The 13,142-nt window shown below is 42.6% G+C and overlaps 1 protein-coding gene across 5 annotated transcripts in view; it reads right to left on the bottom strand.

The window, feature by feature from the left end:
* Positions 1 to 48: 48 nt before the first annotated feature.
* ENTPD5 (ectonucleoside triphosphate diphosphohydrolase 5) overlaps positions 49 to 13,142 on the bottom strand; it is a 35,895-nt gene continuing 22,801 nt past the window's right edge. For all 5 annotated transcript variants that reach the window (XM_055435782.2, XM_055435783.2, XM_055435781.2 and 2 more), the window contains 11 exons: positions 11,941 to 12,084; positions 11,674 to 11,749; positions 11,375 to 11,410; positions 10,945 to 11,033; positions 10,558 to 10,637; positions 9,804 to 9,865; positions 8,740 to 8,841; positions 7,895 to 8,035; positions 7,113 to 7,169; positions 6,288 to 6,403; positions 49 to 3,649 (listed from right to left, as the gene is read on the bottom strand). In XM_055435782.2, coding sequence (XP_055291757.2) covers positions 3,563 to 3,649; positions 6,288 to 6,403; positions 7,113 to 7,169; positions 7,895 to 8,035; positions 8,740 to 8,841; positions 9,804 to 9,865; positions 10,558 to 10,637; positions 10,945 to 11,033; positions 11,375 to 11,410; positions 11,674 to 11,749; positions 11,941 to 12,084 — 990 coding nt within the window. In that variant the 3' untranslated portion in view covers positions 49 to 3,562. The remainder of the gene's footprint in view (positions 3,650 to 6,287; positions 6,404 to 7,112; positions 7,170 to 7,894; positions 8,036 to 8,739; positions 8,842 to 9,803; positions 9,866 to 10,557; positions 10,638 to 10,944; positions 11,034 to 11,374; positions 11,411 to 11,673; positions 11,750 to 11,940; positions 12,085 to 13,142) is intronic.

Raw genomic sequence — 13,142 nt, 5'->3', positions numbered from 1 at the left:
ATATCAGCCAAGCCAAGGGGAAAAAACCAAAGGACGACTATAACTTACTTGGTTGAAAAGAAATTTTTATTACTTAAAAATTGCTAAGGTGCCGTCTCATTCACTTTGACTCGTTAGCAATTTTTTTGAGAAAGAAGATTTATACAACTTAAAAATGCTGGTTGTAAATTTATACAGTTTTTTTGATAAAGACAAGAATTGGAAAGTCAATTGGTGCATTTTTGTTAGAATTGCTATTTTAAAATTAATAATGCTAGAATGCAAAATAAGACAAATTGCTTTAACCTTTGTTATAGGTATATTAGACTTTCTTAAAAGGAAACCAGATTTTAAAATGCTAGTTATTACTTCCTTATCACAGCACCATTTTTCATCAATGGCTCCTCTGTGGGACACCACTGTATTCTGTCATAAAACAATAAATAATTTCATTGCACAGGTTAAAAGACCTCAGGAACCAGGTCAAAAGAAAAGAATCTGATTAGCAGCAGAGCAGAATTTGTTCATGTTTGATTGCAGACTGCTGGCCGACCTGGGCAGGTGGCAGGTTGCTTTACTCTGCAGTTTTGAAGGGCTTACCTCACAGTACCTGAGATCCCTATCAAAGAGATTTTTGGATCCATTGGATTTGTATGCCATAAAGAACATCTTGCCCAGAAGTCTGATTTGACGATGAAAGGAGAAGATAACAGTCTGCTTTTGACCCAAAGTAAGCTTTTTTGGGGGAAATATTTTTGAAGGAGTGGGAAATGTGTTACCACGGGGGAGCTTTTCAGGTAAATGCAGAAAATTTATAAGATCCTAGAGTAAAAACGTGAATGTTGCAAGTCTTCCTGGAATCTCAGGGAAAATGTGCCCAGAATGAAAGATGGCAGCTCTGGGAAAAGCTGGGTGACTACTGGCAAAGTCCAGAAAGGTCACTGTAGGGAAAAAAGGTCATCTTTCATAAGAAAATGGAAAGGTAAAAAGAACATGGACTCTACAAAAGTACGCAAACAAAATCAGGCAAGACGTGAATTTTAAGGCACACCTTGCAAGGACCTCCATAACCCACAGAGGATGTTTTGATGAAAACACACAACATCCACTATGTGCCAGGCCTTGTCCTAAGTATTTGAAATATATAACATATTTACAGAAAGGAAACCTAATCACCAATATTAGACCCTGTAGGACCTCTTAGTAAGAGGCTCAAAAAGTATACTAGCAGCACAAAGAATACTACAGACAAATTTTTTTGTAGGAAATAAAAATTCGCATTCCAAGTTGCTCCTATAATGGATAAACTGGTTAATTCTCCAGATGTTCTAATCAAGATTATCAGAAAATATGTAGCTACATTTCTGGAGTTATAATGCATCTACCCAAGAGTTCTGAAAGTATTTGGGATGACTCAAGGAGTCAGCTGAACAACTTGTGGCCTTTATAAAAAAAGTTTCAGAGATAAACTGGTGATAAAAGACCAGGAAATCTTACTCTTCTGAACCCATCAAGCTGGAGGAGTCTTTAGTGAACACAGCTTATCTCTTGGGAAAACTTGGTTTCTAATGTGAAATGGTCTCCCCCAGTGAAGTTTATGGGATTTCAATTCTCAAACCAGGAACTGAACCTGGGCCCTTAGCAGTGAGAGCATGGAGTCCTAACCACTGGACCACCAGGGGATTCCCTGTCCCTAATCTTGAAGAATATTTAGTGTATGAAGATTGGTTCTAATGGCCTCTTTGGACAAAGATGCGAAGGTCCAGAGGTCACATGGTATGCTAAAGAGGGTGTAAGGGATTTAGGAGGTGTTTTCTTCAAAACACCAAAAGACTGTGGAAGGAGAGATTAGAGCAGAAGTGAGACTATGGAGGAGGGATTTATTTTTAACATCAGTGCAGTCCAAAGTGGAATGAGTTGTCTGGAAACATGCCTAAACAGAAACAGTGATAACGAGTTAGAAGCTTAAGGGACTGCAGTGGGTGGAAGACTGGATTACATTTTTCAGCTGTTTCCAACTCTAAAGATTCTATTATTTCATTCTGTTTTAGCATTTTTGGAGGAACAGAATAGGTACAAAGGTGACCTCAGTATAATTTAACATTAGTGTGAAGAATGAAAAAATGCCACATAGAATTGAAAAAACAAATTTGGGGGGGATAAGTATACAGAAATTGGCCTAGTTGCGCATATCAGATGTTAAATATTTCTTGACTCAATGGAATACCTTTAAAAATAAGGTTCCCCGGGAACTGGTATGAGGCTGAGTATATTTATGTGAAAAAGCTGAGTCTACTGTGGAAGCTACAAGTGTGTGAAGATACAATTCTGCTGGTAGGAAGCTGGAGGTAAAGAGCCAGACTACAGGAAGATCTTCCAAGTCCAAGAACAATCAAGTGGGTAGACAAGCAAATGATGGTCATGCGGGAGAGAACAAGATAATGGCCTTTAGGGGAAATAATTCACAGAATCGAATGCTGACTATTTAGTGAGCACCCACTATATGGATGTGGGCCACGATGGCCAATCAAGTCAATGTTAGGTATCACCAGGAAGGGCATCAGAAACCCGGGGACTAGACAACTATGTAGAGGATGCTAGCTAAAATGATCAGGGGGGCAGCGCAGAAAGAGACACTGCTATAAAGAGACTAAAAGGGCAAGCTGAAAGGGGCTATTACCAAAATCTAGATCCTTAGAAAGCACACCCACAGGCCTCTTACTAGAAGCCAGGGTATAGCTGTATTAGAAATGCAAAGAATATAGGTTTAGGATGCCAAATCAAACACGAGCATAGGAGGAGGTATTTGCACTGAAAACACACACATACTCATATAAGATTGGGTTGACTGACAAAAAGTTGATTAAAAGGTGGTTTGTACAAGGCAGCCACACCCTCCCAAAATGTGTCCCCTTAACTGGATGTCCCCCTTCTGGCCAGTGAGGAATTGATCTCCATCCTGCTGAGATTTAGAATGGCTGCTCTCAGCTGGCTGGGTTGGCGCTAACACAAAGTGGATTGAGTTACTTCAGATACGGTGTTTTTCTCTTTGAATTACACATGGAAAGCAAAGCCTTTTTTTTTAAGGGCAGGTGAGTGGAAGTAAAGGTGGGATAGGGCAAAGTGTAGGAAAATACCGGTGTCAATAGGTCATGGGACTGTCATCAGTTTAACATTAAGAGGATAATTAAAATGTTCAAAGGGATGAGGCACTAAAGGGCTGAAATGAGATTTTTCTTTGGTTGCCACGGTTCCATCCCTGGGTTCCCCAAGGTTAAGTTCCAAAGCTGTTACTTTTGGCTCTCTGATACACAGGGAACCTCAAAGATTTAGATTCTGGTACCAGCTGTGCACGAAGAGTGGTTAGGAAAGAGTTCACATTTGATGTGTAAAATTAATTAAACCCAAATCTCTAGACCCAAGGGCAAGACCTGTCTACAAAAGCCCCTTCCTCTTGGTGAAACCAGCTGCTGGGCTTCAGTCCAGGTGGCCCCCAGACTAGCTCAGAACACAACAGAATCCTCTCCTCTCTCATTCTCCCTTTAAAAATGGCAAATGCAGGCCTCAGAGGAATGCTGTGGCCTCAGTGGGAGATGCCCAGAGACTGCAGCAGGTGAAAGGTGGCCCCTAAGGCCCAGCCGGTCTCAATGTTGTTCACTTTCTTCGTGAGCTGTGGGGAAGGAGAAAAAAAGCCTTCACATTTTTGTTCCATTTTCATCTCTAGCAAGCACAACAAGCAGAGAGTATCTTCCCAGATCATCTACATGGCCAAACCAAGGCAGCAGTAGGAGTAGCCAGTCTCTGGAGGTCTCCCAACCCTCCCGGCAAGTTCTCCTCCCACCACTGTCCACCGCCCCTACACCTGCCCATCTGATCCCTGAATCTTCTGGCCCAGGAAGTGGTCTCAACTCAGGACTTCTGAAAAGGACCTTTTAGATAGGCTTCTGAACTCTCCCTAGTCCTGAAACTAAATATATAACAGGAGTTAGCAGTAGATTTAGGGGTAGGAAAGAATGTATTAAGCTTCTCAATTCATACTTGGTAATTAACCTCCTCTTCTTAAGCACTCGTTAATAACCAACCCAGGGATCTGAGGCATTCTAGGCCAGATTGTGCTTCAGTTGGTTCAGTGACTTTTGGCAAAAGTTTTTCTCAACTACATAACAGGATTAGATTAGCATTTATCAAATTGTTTCTTCAGAATCCTAGGGGTTCCTTAGAAGTGCTTCAAAGGAGAAAGGAGGCAAATGGTGGTGCTCCAGGCTCCCTACCTCTGCTTCAACCAGATAACTCCATTTTTATCAGTTTTACTGGAATGCTGCATAAGCTATTATAAAGATGATATGCCCAGGTTTGCCAATCAGTGGACTGGTTTTAATTTTCTAACTTCTATGACACAATACTTCTGTGTTAACTTAATAAAATTAATTCAACAGTCAATGTGCCAAAAGCTGAGAAGAATGGCGTGTGCATCATTATCTTGAGATTTAGTCTGCGATGCCCAAGTCACACTGGGAGTGCCCCCTAGCCCCAGCACCCTGAAATGTCCCTCTGTCCTCAGGACCTCGATGCCAAAGTGAAGCCATCTCTGGAATAGGGGACTGCCCACCCCTGATGCAAATTCTGCTGCCACTGAAATGAAGACTAAAAGGATGCCAGAAATGGAAATGGCAGAAAATTGTCCTTGATGATTTGGTTACTGTTGATGCTTAAGTACAGGTAGTAGTTAACTTAGTATTGAGGGCTTAGGATGACCCCAAGCCTCCCACTGGTGTGAAATGCCTACACTAACAATAACTTACTATGTGCCAGGCACTGTACTTTATCTCCGTTTTCATAACAGCCCTAAGAAATGGGTACTCTAAGGACCCCCGTGTTTTGAATGAGGAACTTAAAAGAGGAAATAAGTCATCTAGGGCTACAGAGCTAGTAAGCTTGCAGAATCAGAGCTTCAACCCAGATCTGATGGAGAACAGAGCCCATGCCTTTAACACTACGCTTTACTGACTATGGGCAAGTAACTCCTTAAATGCCATATTCTCAGCGGGTATAACAACACATTAAATCCAAATACCTTTGTACAAATGAATTTCTGAAATCTGTATAACACAAGAAATGAGGCACTATAAACTGATCTGGAAATGAAGAAACAGGAAGAGGAAGTGACACAAGAGAAGGGAACTTCACAAAGTACAATCTACGAACTTGACCTTAGAATTCAAAGTTGCCTTGGGGCATAGTTGTATGTTACATCTCCTCTAGTGGTCTGTACACTATTACTATTTGAGGACAAAGATTACATCTTAATCATCTTTGTAACTAAAATGAGCAATTACTCAATTATGGTACAGAATATAAAAAGTACGGGATGGGTGAAACTTATAAGATGTGTTTGGAACAGATAACAAGCTGCTACAGATGAAGTAAGGAAGACAAAGGGACCCAAGACGCAAGAGGCACTAAATGTATGAGACACACACAAAATACAATGACGCCCTGCGCAAGGCGTTCAGTACTCATGAGGTCCCAGTAAGCCACTCACTGGTGACACCCTTTGGCAGAGGTCCCTCATGTCCTCTGCCAAACAAAATCATCAAACGGACTAATGAGCGAGCTGATGCTACTGACCGGTGTACTTGCCCCCTGCCCCTTCAAAAAGGGCAGCTTTGCCCCAGGCACCCTGTCCTTATGCTCCCTTGACCAAACTTTACCTACAGTACTTGAAACCACATTGTCAGCAGCAAAGACAGGCAGGACATATGAACCCAGAATTCAGGAAGTACAGCTCTGCTTGCACCCCATCCTGTGTGTTCCCCTTGCTTCTTCTGACTTTTGAAATTGATTTAATAAACCATGTGACTTGGGCATCTTAACTTGGGCCGCAAGTCACTCTGCTCTATGACCTCTGGGATAGCTTGCCTGGTAATATAGAGTCGACCCTTGAACAACAGGGGGTTATAGGTGCCAAACCCTGTGTAGTCAAAAACCTGCATATAACTGTACAGTCGGCCCTCTGTATCTGTGGATTCAATGAACCACAGATTGTGCAGTACTGTAATACTTACTACTGAAAATCCATGTTATTCAGCCTGTATTATTCAAGGGTCAACTGCACTTAGAAGCTGCTCCTGCATCAAGCTAATTTCCCATATTCATGGTGCCTTGCACACTGCCTTGTCCATAGCCTGAATAAAATTATCTCAAAATTCCACCTGCAGCCACTTTGATTACTAAACAAGTTTTTAACTCTTTATCTGCAACTGTGAAGTGAGAGGACTGTTATGTGACACTGGTGTCCTCTCTCTTACCTGTAAGACAGTGCTGCTTGCAAAGCCAAAGCCATCCTTCAACAAGGCTGTGATGTAACTGAGATCCATGCACAGGAAAGGACTGCCTGAGGTGAAGTTTTCCAGGTTATCACACACTGGTGGTGAGAGAAAGAAGAGTGCAATTCAAGTCTGCAGCCATCTGAGTGCGATTTTCTTTAAATACGGACTGAGAATAAGCACAGCCAAATCTTCTCCCAGATGCCTGGGAGTCTCAGGGGCTAGAACTGTGCACTGACAGCCTCTGCAGGACCCCAGCTCATCAAGAACCTGCACAATTTTGATGTGACATCTCATATACTCAAAGGTACATGGGTCCTACCTAGTTCATTTGCTATGACATGTATTTCTATGACCTAATGTTGGGGCTTAATTCAACTAAGTCCCTTATACAGTGTTAACGCTGAGGCCCAAAAGACAGGGAAATACCAGTTAGTCCTATTTCACGGCCTCTGGGTGAGATCAGTTATTTGCATTTATGATGGACTCCTTCAGGGAAGCCTCTGCAACTATTTCTCGTATATTCTGGTGGTTAGAGTTTCATTACTACTGATAACACTATTTCAACCTCTTTTAAAAAAGGAAGAAAGAAATGTAGTAAGAAGAAAAGGTTTCCACCATTTGTCCAAGTTCTTGTATTCTCATTTTTTCTTTGACACTTAATGCTTTTAACTCCTGGCAAAGATAGGAAACCAGCCTGCTGAGTGGCTTTCTGCTGGCTGAGGTGCATCAGGTGACCTTAAGGTCACTGGGGTTGGCAGGCACAGCCTCACGGGCTTGCCTTCAGTGGTTTCCACTGACACTCACCTTCCCTTGCTTTTCTCTCAAAATCTTCAACTTTTAAAACACCCCCCTTTTCATAATCTGAAATGAAACAGAACAGCAGTTGAAGTCAAAAGGCCTTCCAGGAAACATAAGAAAATTTATCCTAGTGATATTTATAATAATGAAAAAGTAAAAAATTTCCAATATTAAAAATGAGATAAACAAACATGGCATATCCCTACAATATAATCTATGCTATTTATTTTATTTATAATGTTATGTATGCTTAACTACAGCTAAAAACACTGGCCCATTAAAGAGGGGCCATTAAATAGAGTAGAAAATAAAAAATTAATTCATATCTCAGGCCATGACTGATCACATATATGCACTATCACAGCTAAATAAAATGTGTTACTATTATGATAAGAAAAACAGTTATAAAGCGGAAAGAGGAAACATTTTGGGGTGATGAATACGTTCATTATCTTGAGTTTGGTGATGGTTTCGTGGGTGTTTACACGTGTCAAAACTTACCCAATCATATACTTGAAATATGTGCGTTTTATTTTATGTCAATTATACCTCCATAAAGATGTAAAAAAAAAGACTTCATGTATACTTATTTAGTATATACTTCAAGTATACTTGTTTAGGCCACCTAGCCCCAAAAGATTCTAAACCATACTCTCCCACTTGAGTGACTTGGGAGAAAAGCAGGGTGACCAGCTCAACAAAGCATTGCAAATACTCCCTTGTCCCTTCCCTTCCCCACCACAGCCTTGTCCAGTTCCCCGCTGCACTGACACCCGGCGTGAACTTACCAATCATGTCTGTGTCCACGGCTCGGTCATAGTAGTAAGAGAAAGCGTAGAAGGAGCCTCTCTGGACCTCATCTGGTTGATGCAGTTTTCCTTGCACCACCCTCAGCACTTCCGCATAGCAGGGCTCAAAGCCCACCTCTCCTGTGGGGCAAAGGCGCATAGGGGCAGGGTGAGCAAGTGAGAGGCAAGCTGCTGAGGGAGGAGCAGGAGGAGGACGGAGGCGAGCTGAGGCTTGGGACAAAGCACTCACAGACAAAGAAGAGCAAACTTCTGTGGCTTCATCCCTCTGGAGAACCGGTACCTGCTTCTCCACAGAGGCTCCCTCCCTATGCTGTGTTCACCAAAGAAGCCACGGCCCACCTTGAGCTGCCACCCAGCACTGTGTTTCACGGTAGTTATGATAAGTATGCACAGGCTCACCTGCTTCCTTCACTGGAAAAATTAGGTTGCTCCCTTGAGTTGAATGTCTATGCCTTTTCCAATACCTAAGATCAATTACTGTTTTATCATCTCAATTCTCTAACTGAAACAGCTAAACATTAATTGAATCTGAGACAGTTTCACCCTGCTGAGGGCCGAGACCCTTAATGCGTTAGATGCCAGCTGAGAAGAGGTTTCTAATGGAGCCACACACTTGGGCAGGGAAAGAGCTGCCCAGAGAGTGACAGCTGCCGTGTTCACTGTCATGATACACTACTCCTGGAGGCACACCAGCATCTCCTTGGAATTAGCTCCTGCAAAAGACAAGCTTCTCTTCTCTTGAGCACCGGAAGAAGTTTCCCATGGGACTTTCCCAGACTTCTATTATAAACGTAATTTCAACCAGTGGAAAATATACCACTTGCCTTCTTGATTGCCACCATACTGGTATTTCACGCCCCCAAAGATCCATTCTGCTTCCAACCATCTCGGCAGACAGGCACTTCGGAAAGTGTGTCCATCAATTCCTGGAAGAAACCAGACCACAAAGTAAGAGGCAAGGGTGTGAGAGAGAGAGAGAAAGGCAAACAAGAAGTCAGTAAGGTTAAAAGCTATTATCAAAGTGGCTGAGCCTTAAAATCATACGGAATTAGTTCCATGACTGCATCCTATGATATGAATTCTTACTCGGGGTTCACAGATGGGCTTGGTGAACCCCCTGAAACTCCAGGCAAATTTTCATGCTTATGTCTATTTGGCAGAGGGGTCGTTGGCTTTCATCATATATTAAATCTAAAACCGATAATGGAATAAAGTTCCCTCATTTCTAAAAAAAGGGAAAAAAATATTGGTCTACTCTTCTCATTGGTTGTTGTAAGACTTAATACACCTGAAAATGTTAACTCTGAAATGTCAAATCGTCATCACAATAACAGCTTACTGTGAACCACATGCCATACAAATTGAATTAAATGCAAAATCTCTTTTAAGGTGAAGAAAAGGGGCACAAGAAGTTTAGTTAACTGGCCCCAAATCACAAGATTGGTACTGAACCTGGTTCTGCCTGACCCCAAAAGCTGAACTTTTGACCCCTTTTCTGCCTATGAAGAAAGGAATGGAGCTGTTCGGTTATTCTATCTGGTAAGTGGACTGGTGCCTGCACCTCCCACATAAAACTTAAGGGCCTGAGCGAGCTCCTGCCAAATTTACTCCTTGAGTCTTAATTTCTGCAGATGCTTCAGCCTTCTGGTCACAGACCCTCTATACCAACAGACTTCATGCTGGAAATGGCTAATATATATCTATAAAAATATCTGAACTCATAAAGTAGAAAGGGAATTTGCCATTATTATGTCCATTATACAACATATGTCTCCTACTTCAGCATAACCCCTTCTGCCACAGAATCACTGCCAAGGTAGGGAAAAGGCAAGCTGAATACTGGTGTTGCTATCACCACACCCCGACCAGTACAGGCACCCAGACGAACCTTCCGTCTCCAGGGCTCCCAGGGTTGCTAGTCTTGCAGCTTTCAATCCAAATCCCAAGTAACTGTAAAATACAGGATTGACTAATTTCATGCAGGTCCTGAATTCTCCAGCTTAGAAAGATCCTTCTTCCAAAAGTAATATGGTTTCTCCATCTCCCTTTGGAGGGAGGAAAACCTTGTTCTCTGTGACCTATTCATCTCATGCGGACAACATGCAGTAATTCCTGCACAGTTCAGATCAAGGCTCTGCAGTAAGAACTTTCCATGATTTAAAGGCCAGAGATAGTGACACTTCCTAGGCTCCCACCCTGGGAACCATCTGCAGAAAAGCTCTCATTATCTTAGCTTCTAGCCCAACTGTGATGAAATTCTAGGCTGGATTTTGAGCATCTGAGGTCAGTTTAAAAGAAGCTGACACAAAGCTTTGGCTGAACCTTCTCTGAGTGTTCTGTCTCTAGAGAAAGCTTGACTTATATTACTTTCACTTTTATATTACTTCTCTTTTACTCTTTATATTATTTTTAAAAGCCTTATATTATTTTTTATTTTATTACTATTACATGTTTTTAGGCCAAGAATAGAGAATCTTGGGTCCCCTGGGCTTTGGTAAGTGGCTTGGGTTTCAGTTAACGCCTTCGGGGACTAGCAAAGATTTTGAAAGGCTGGTCAGGTGCAACAAGATGTGAAAATGCTTTGAAAAGTTAGGAGAATCATACAAGGCAAAATATTATTGCTCCATGTCCCTCTCCCTCACCTATGTGTATAGAGCTTATAAGTGCTGTTAAACATCTCAAAGGAAGTGAGGTAGCCCCTAGGGGTTTTTTCCAGGGTTTTCTGCAAAACAGAAAAAGCAAAAAGACTATTCAGGATCCACAGTCGTCTGAAGATGTTATCCTCAGTATTCCCTCCCTCTCCTCCCCTCTAAAATCAGAGATGAAGAAGACAGATTACACTGCTCATCTCACAAGGCTTGAAGAATCAAAGGGACTCTGAACAGTGAAAACAAGTTCAGTCAGTCATTAACTGACACTACTCAGCCTGCTCATGGTGGAGCCTCTGTCTGAAATGGGGCCCTTTCTCAGCACCATGATATGTCTGCCAAGTGGAATGGTAACCAGACCCTTGTATGTATATGACTCACCTCGAATTGAGGCAGGAACGTGATTTGGGTGGAGGCCCCTCCCAGGTCCAGGGTCCCCACAGTCTCCTGGTTGTGGCCGTGCAGCTGACCTGTGAATGACAGTCAGCTCTGAACATCTTGTGCTTCCTGGATAGCCCAACACCCCTCTGTCTGCAATTTCTCTCCTACTGGCATATACTGGAGGCATTCTGTAAACACTCCACTGCTCCCCAGCACCTAAGGCTGCAAGCAAAGGCTAACCAGGAAGGACTCTTGCTGCAGCTGAGGTCCTGAAGGCAGGTAATAAACATTAACTTCCTGTCTTTCCTCCCCATCCTCCTTTTTTTTTTAACAAAAGAAAGAACAATATGAAGAAAAAAGGTATTGATATTTGTTCCCTACCATGTGTGAAACCCAGTTAAGTTCTTAGATAAATGTGAGAATGTGTTACCTGTCAGAAAATTCACAGTAACCCAAGCTAATATGCCTAAAAAAGGAGAGAAAGACAAGATTACATCCAGAGCATTTTTTCCACTCTTCCTGGGCCCAACCTTTGTTCTTTTTATCTCTAAATTTCGTGTCTAAAGCACACAATTTCCTGCTCCCCATCTTTCCATTTCCTGCTCTCCCCTTCCTCCTTGCTTTTTTGTTCCTTTTTCTTCAGCACCCCTACCCGTCTCCCCAGTGCCTTTAATCAGATATTTATTAACCTTGGCCCTCTCCCCCACCATACATCAATACCTCGCCCACCTTCATAGGATCCATCCATGATGCTAACACTGTCATCTGGTACCAGGAAAGGTGATTTCTTGAAGATCTCTTTTACCTAGCAAAAAAAGGAAAGCAATCTAGATTCCCTAACGCAATAGAACAGATTCCGAATATATAATACTTAGAAAACCACACTCTTCATTTTCCCCGGATAAAGTTTTAACAGAACTCATTCCTTTTCCCTAAGAAACTAGGTAAGCCATCACTGGTTTCTTGTAAAAACAAGCAAACAAAACAACAATCTACCTCGAAGAGCAGTGCCTCAGCTTTCTCTTCTGGCAGTAAGCGTAGCCCGGCTGTTGCCTTCAGGACCACTGGCGTTCTCTTCCAGTGACTTGAAGGGATTGAGTCTTTGGCCACCTCTAAGAGTTCTTGAACAGTCTCAGCACCCTTTAAAAGACACGATTCATGTATCATGTGAACAGTGCATTTAGTGGAGCATGTCTGCTCCCTCGGCATGCTCTGGGACAGTACCAGGAGCGAGGGGGCCGAGGGCTCCCATCAGCCTTTTCCACTCTGAAGAACAGAGACCCTGAGAAATGGGCTTCTTTGAAGGAGGAGAAGCCATTTCATTTTGATTAAGCCCTAATAAAAATGATTCTTTTATAGTGTGGTCATTTTAATTGTTCTTTTGTGTCTCATATAAAAATTAGCTACATGGGGGCAGGCAGTTTCCTGATGGCCGATTGGTTAGGATTTGGCACTGTCACTGCTGTGGCCCAATTTCAATCCCCAGTCAGGGAACTGAGATCCTGCAAGCAGCACAGCACAGCCAAAAACGGAAGAGAAGAAAAATGGTATCTGATATTAAAGAATTTCATATTCATTCATTAATAAAAACATTTTTAAAAAGTAGCGTCAGGCCAGAAAGTTGGTATAGTGAAAGAAACAAGGCTTGGAGTTAGATGGCTTGCTTGCTAGTCCTGTGGCCCTCCTGGGGTTTGTGTTCTCAGCTGTGAGATGGAGATAACGGTCACATAAAACTGCTGTGTGCATTAGATGAGGCAGACTGGACTTCCCTGCTGGTCCGATGGTTAAGAATCCTCCTGCCAATGCAGGGGACATGAGTTTGATCCCTGGTCCGGGAAGACCCCACCTGCTGTGGGGCAAAGCCCATGCGCCAGAACTACTGAAGCCCACACGCTCTAGAGCCTGTGCTCTGCAACAAGAGAAGCCACTCCAATGAGAGGTCTGCATCTGGAGTGTAGCCCCCTGCTTGCTTCAACTAGAGAAAACCTGCGTGCCACCACAAGACCTAGCTCAGCCAAAAATAATAAATAAATGTTACAGTTAAAACAATTTAAAAAAAAAAGCAGAGCTGCCACACAAACGCTAGCTGCAGCTGCCATTATGCTACACTGTTTACGAGTCCTGGCAGGACAGGACACATCAGGTTCATTTTTGCATTACCAGCACCTACATGCATGGTACACATGTTCAAATTACGA

The sequence above is a fragment of the Moschus berezovskii genome, chromosome 9 (assembly GCF_049115385.1).
Source record: "Moschus berezovskii isolate FMDL1 chromosome 9, NW_MosBer_1.0, whole genome shotgun sequence".
Taxonomy (NCBI): Eukaryota; Metazoa; Chordata; class Mammalia; order Artiodactyla; family Moschidae; genus Moschus; species Moschus berezovskii.
This window is presented reverse-complemented; position numbering and strand designations above follow the sequence as displayed.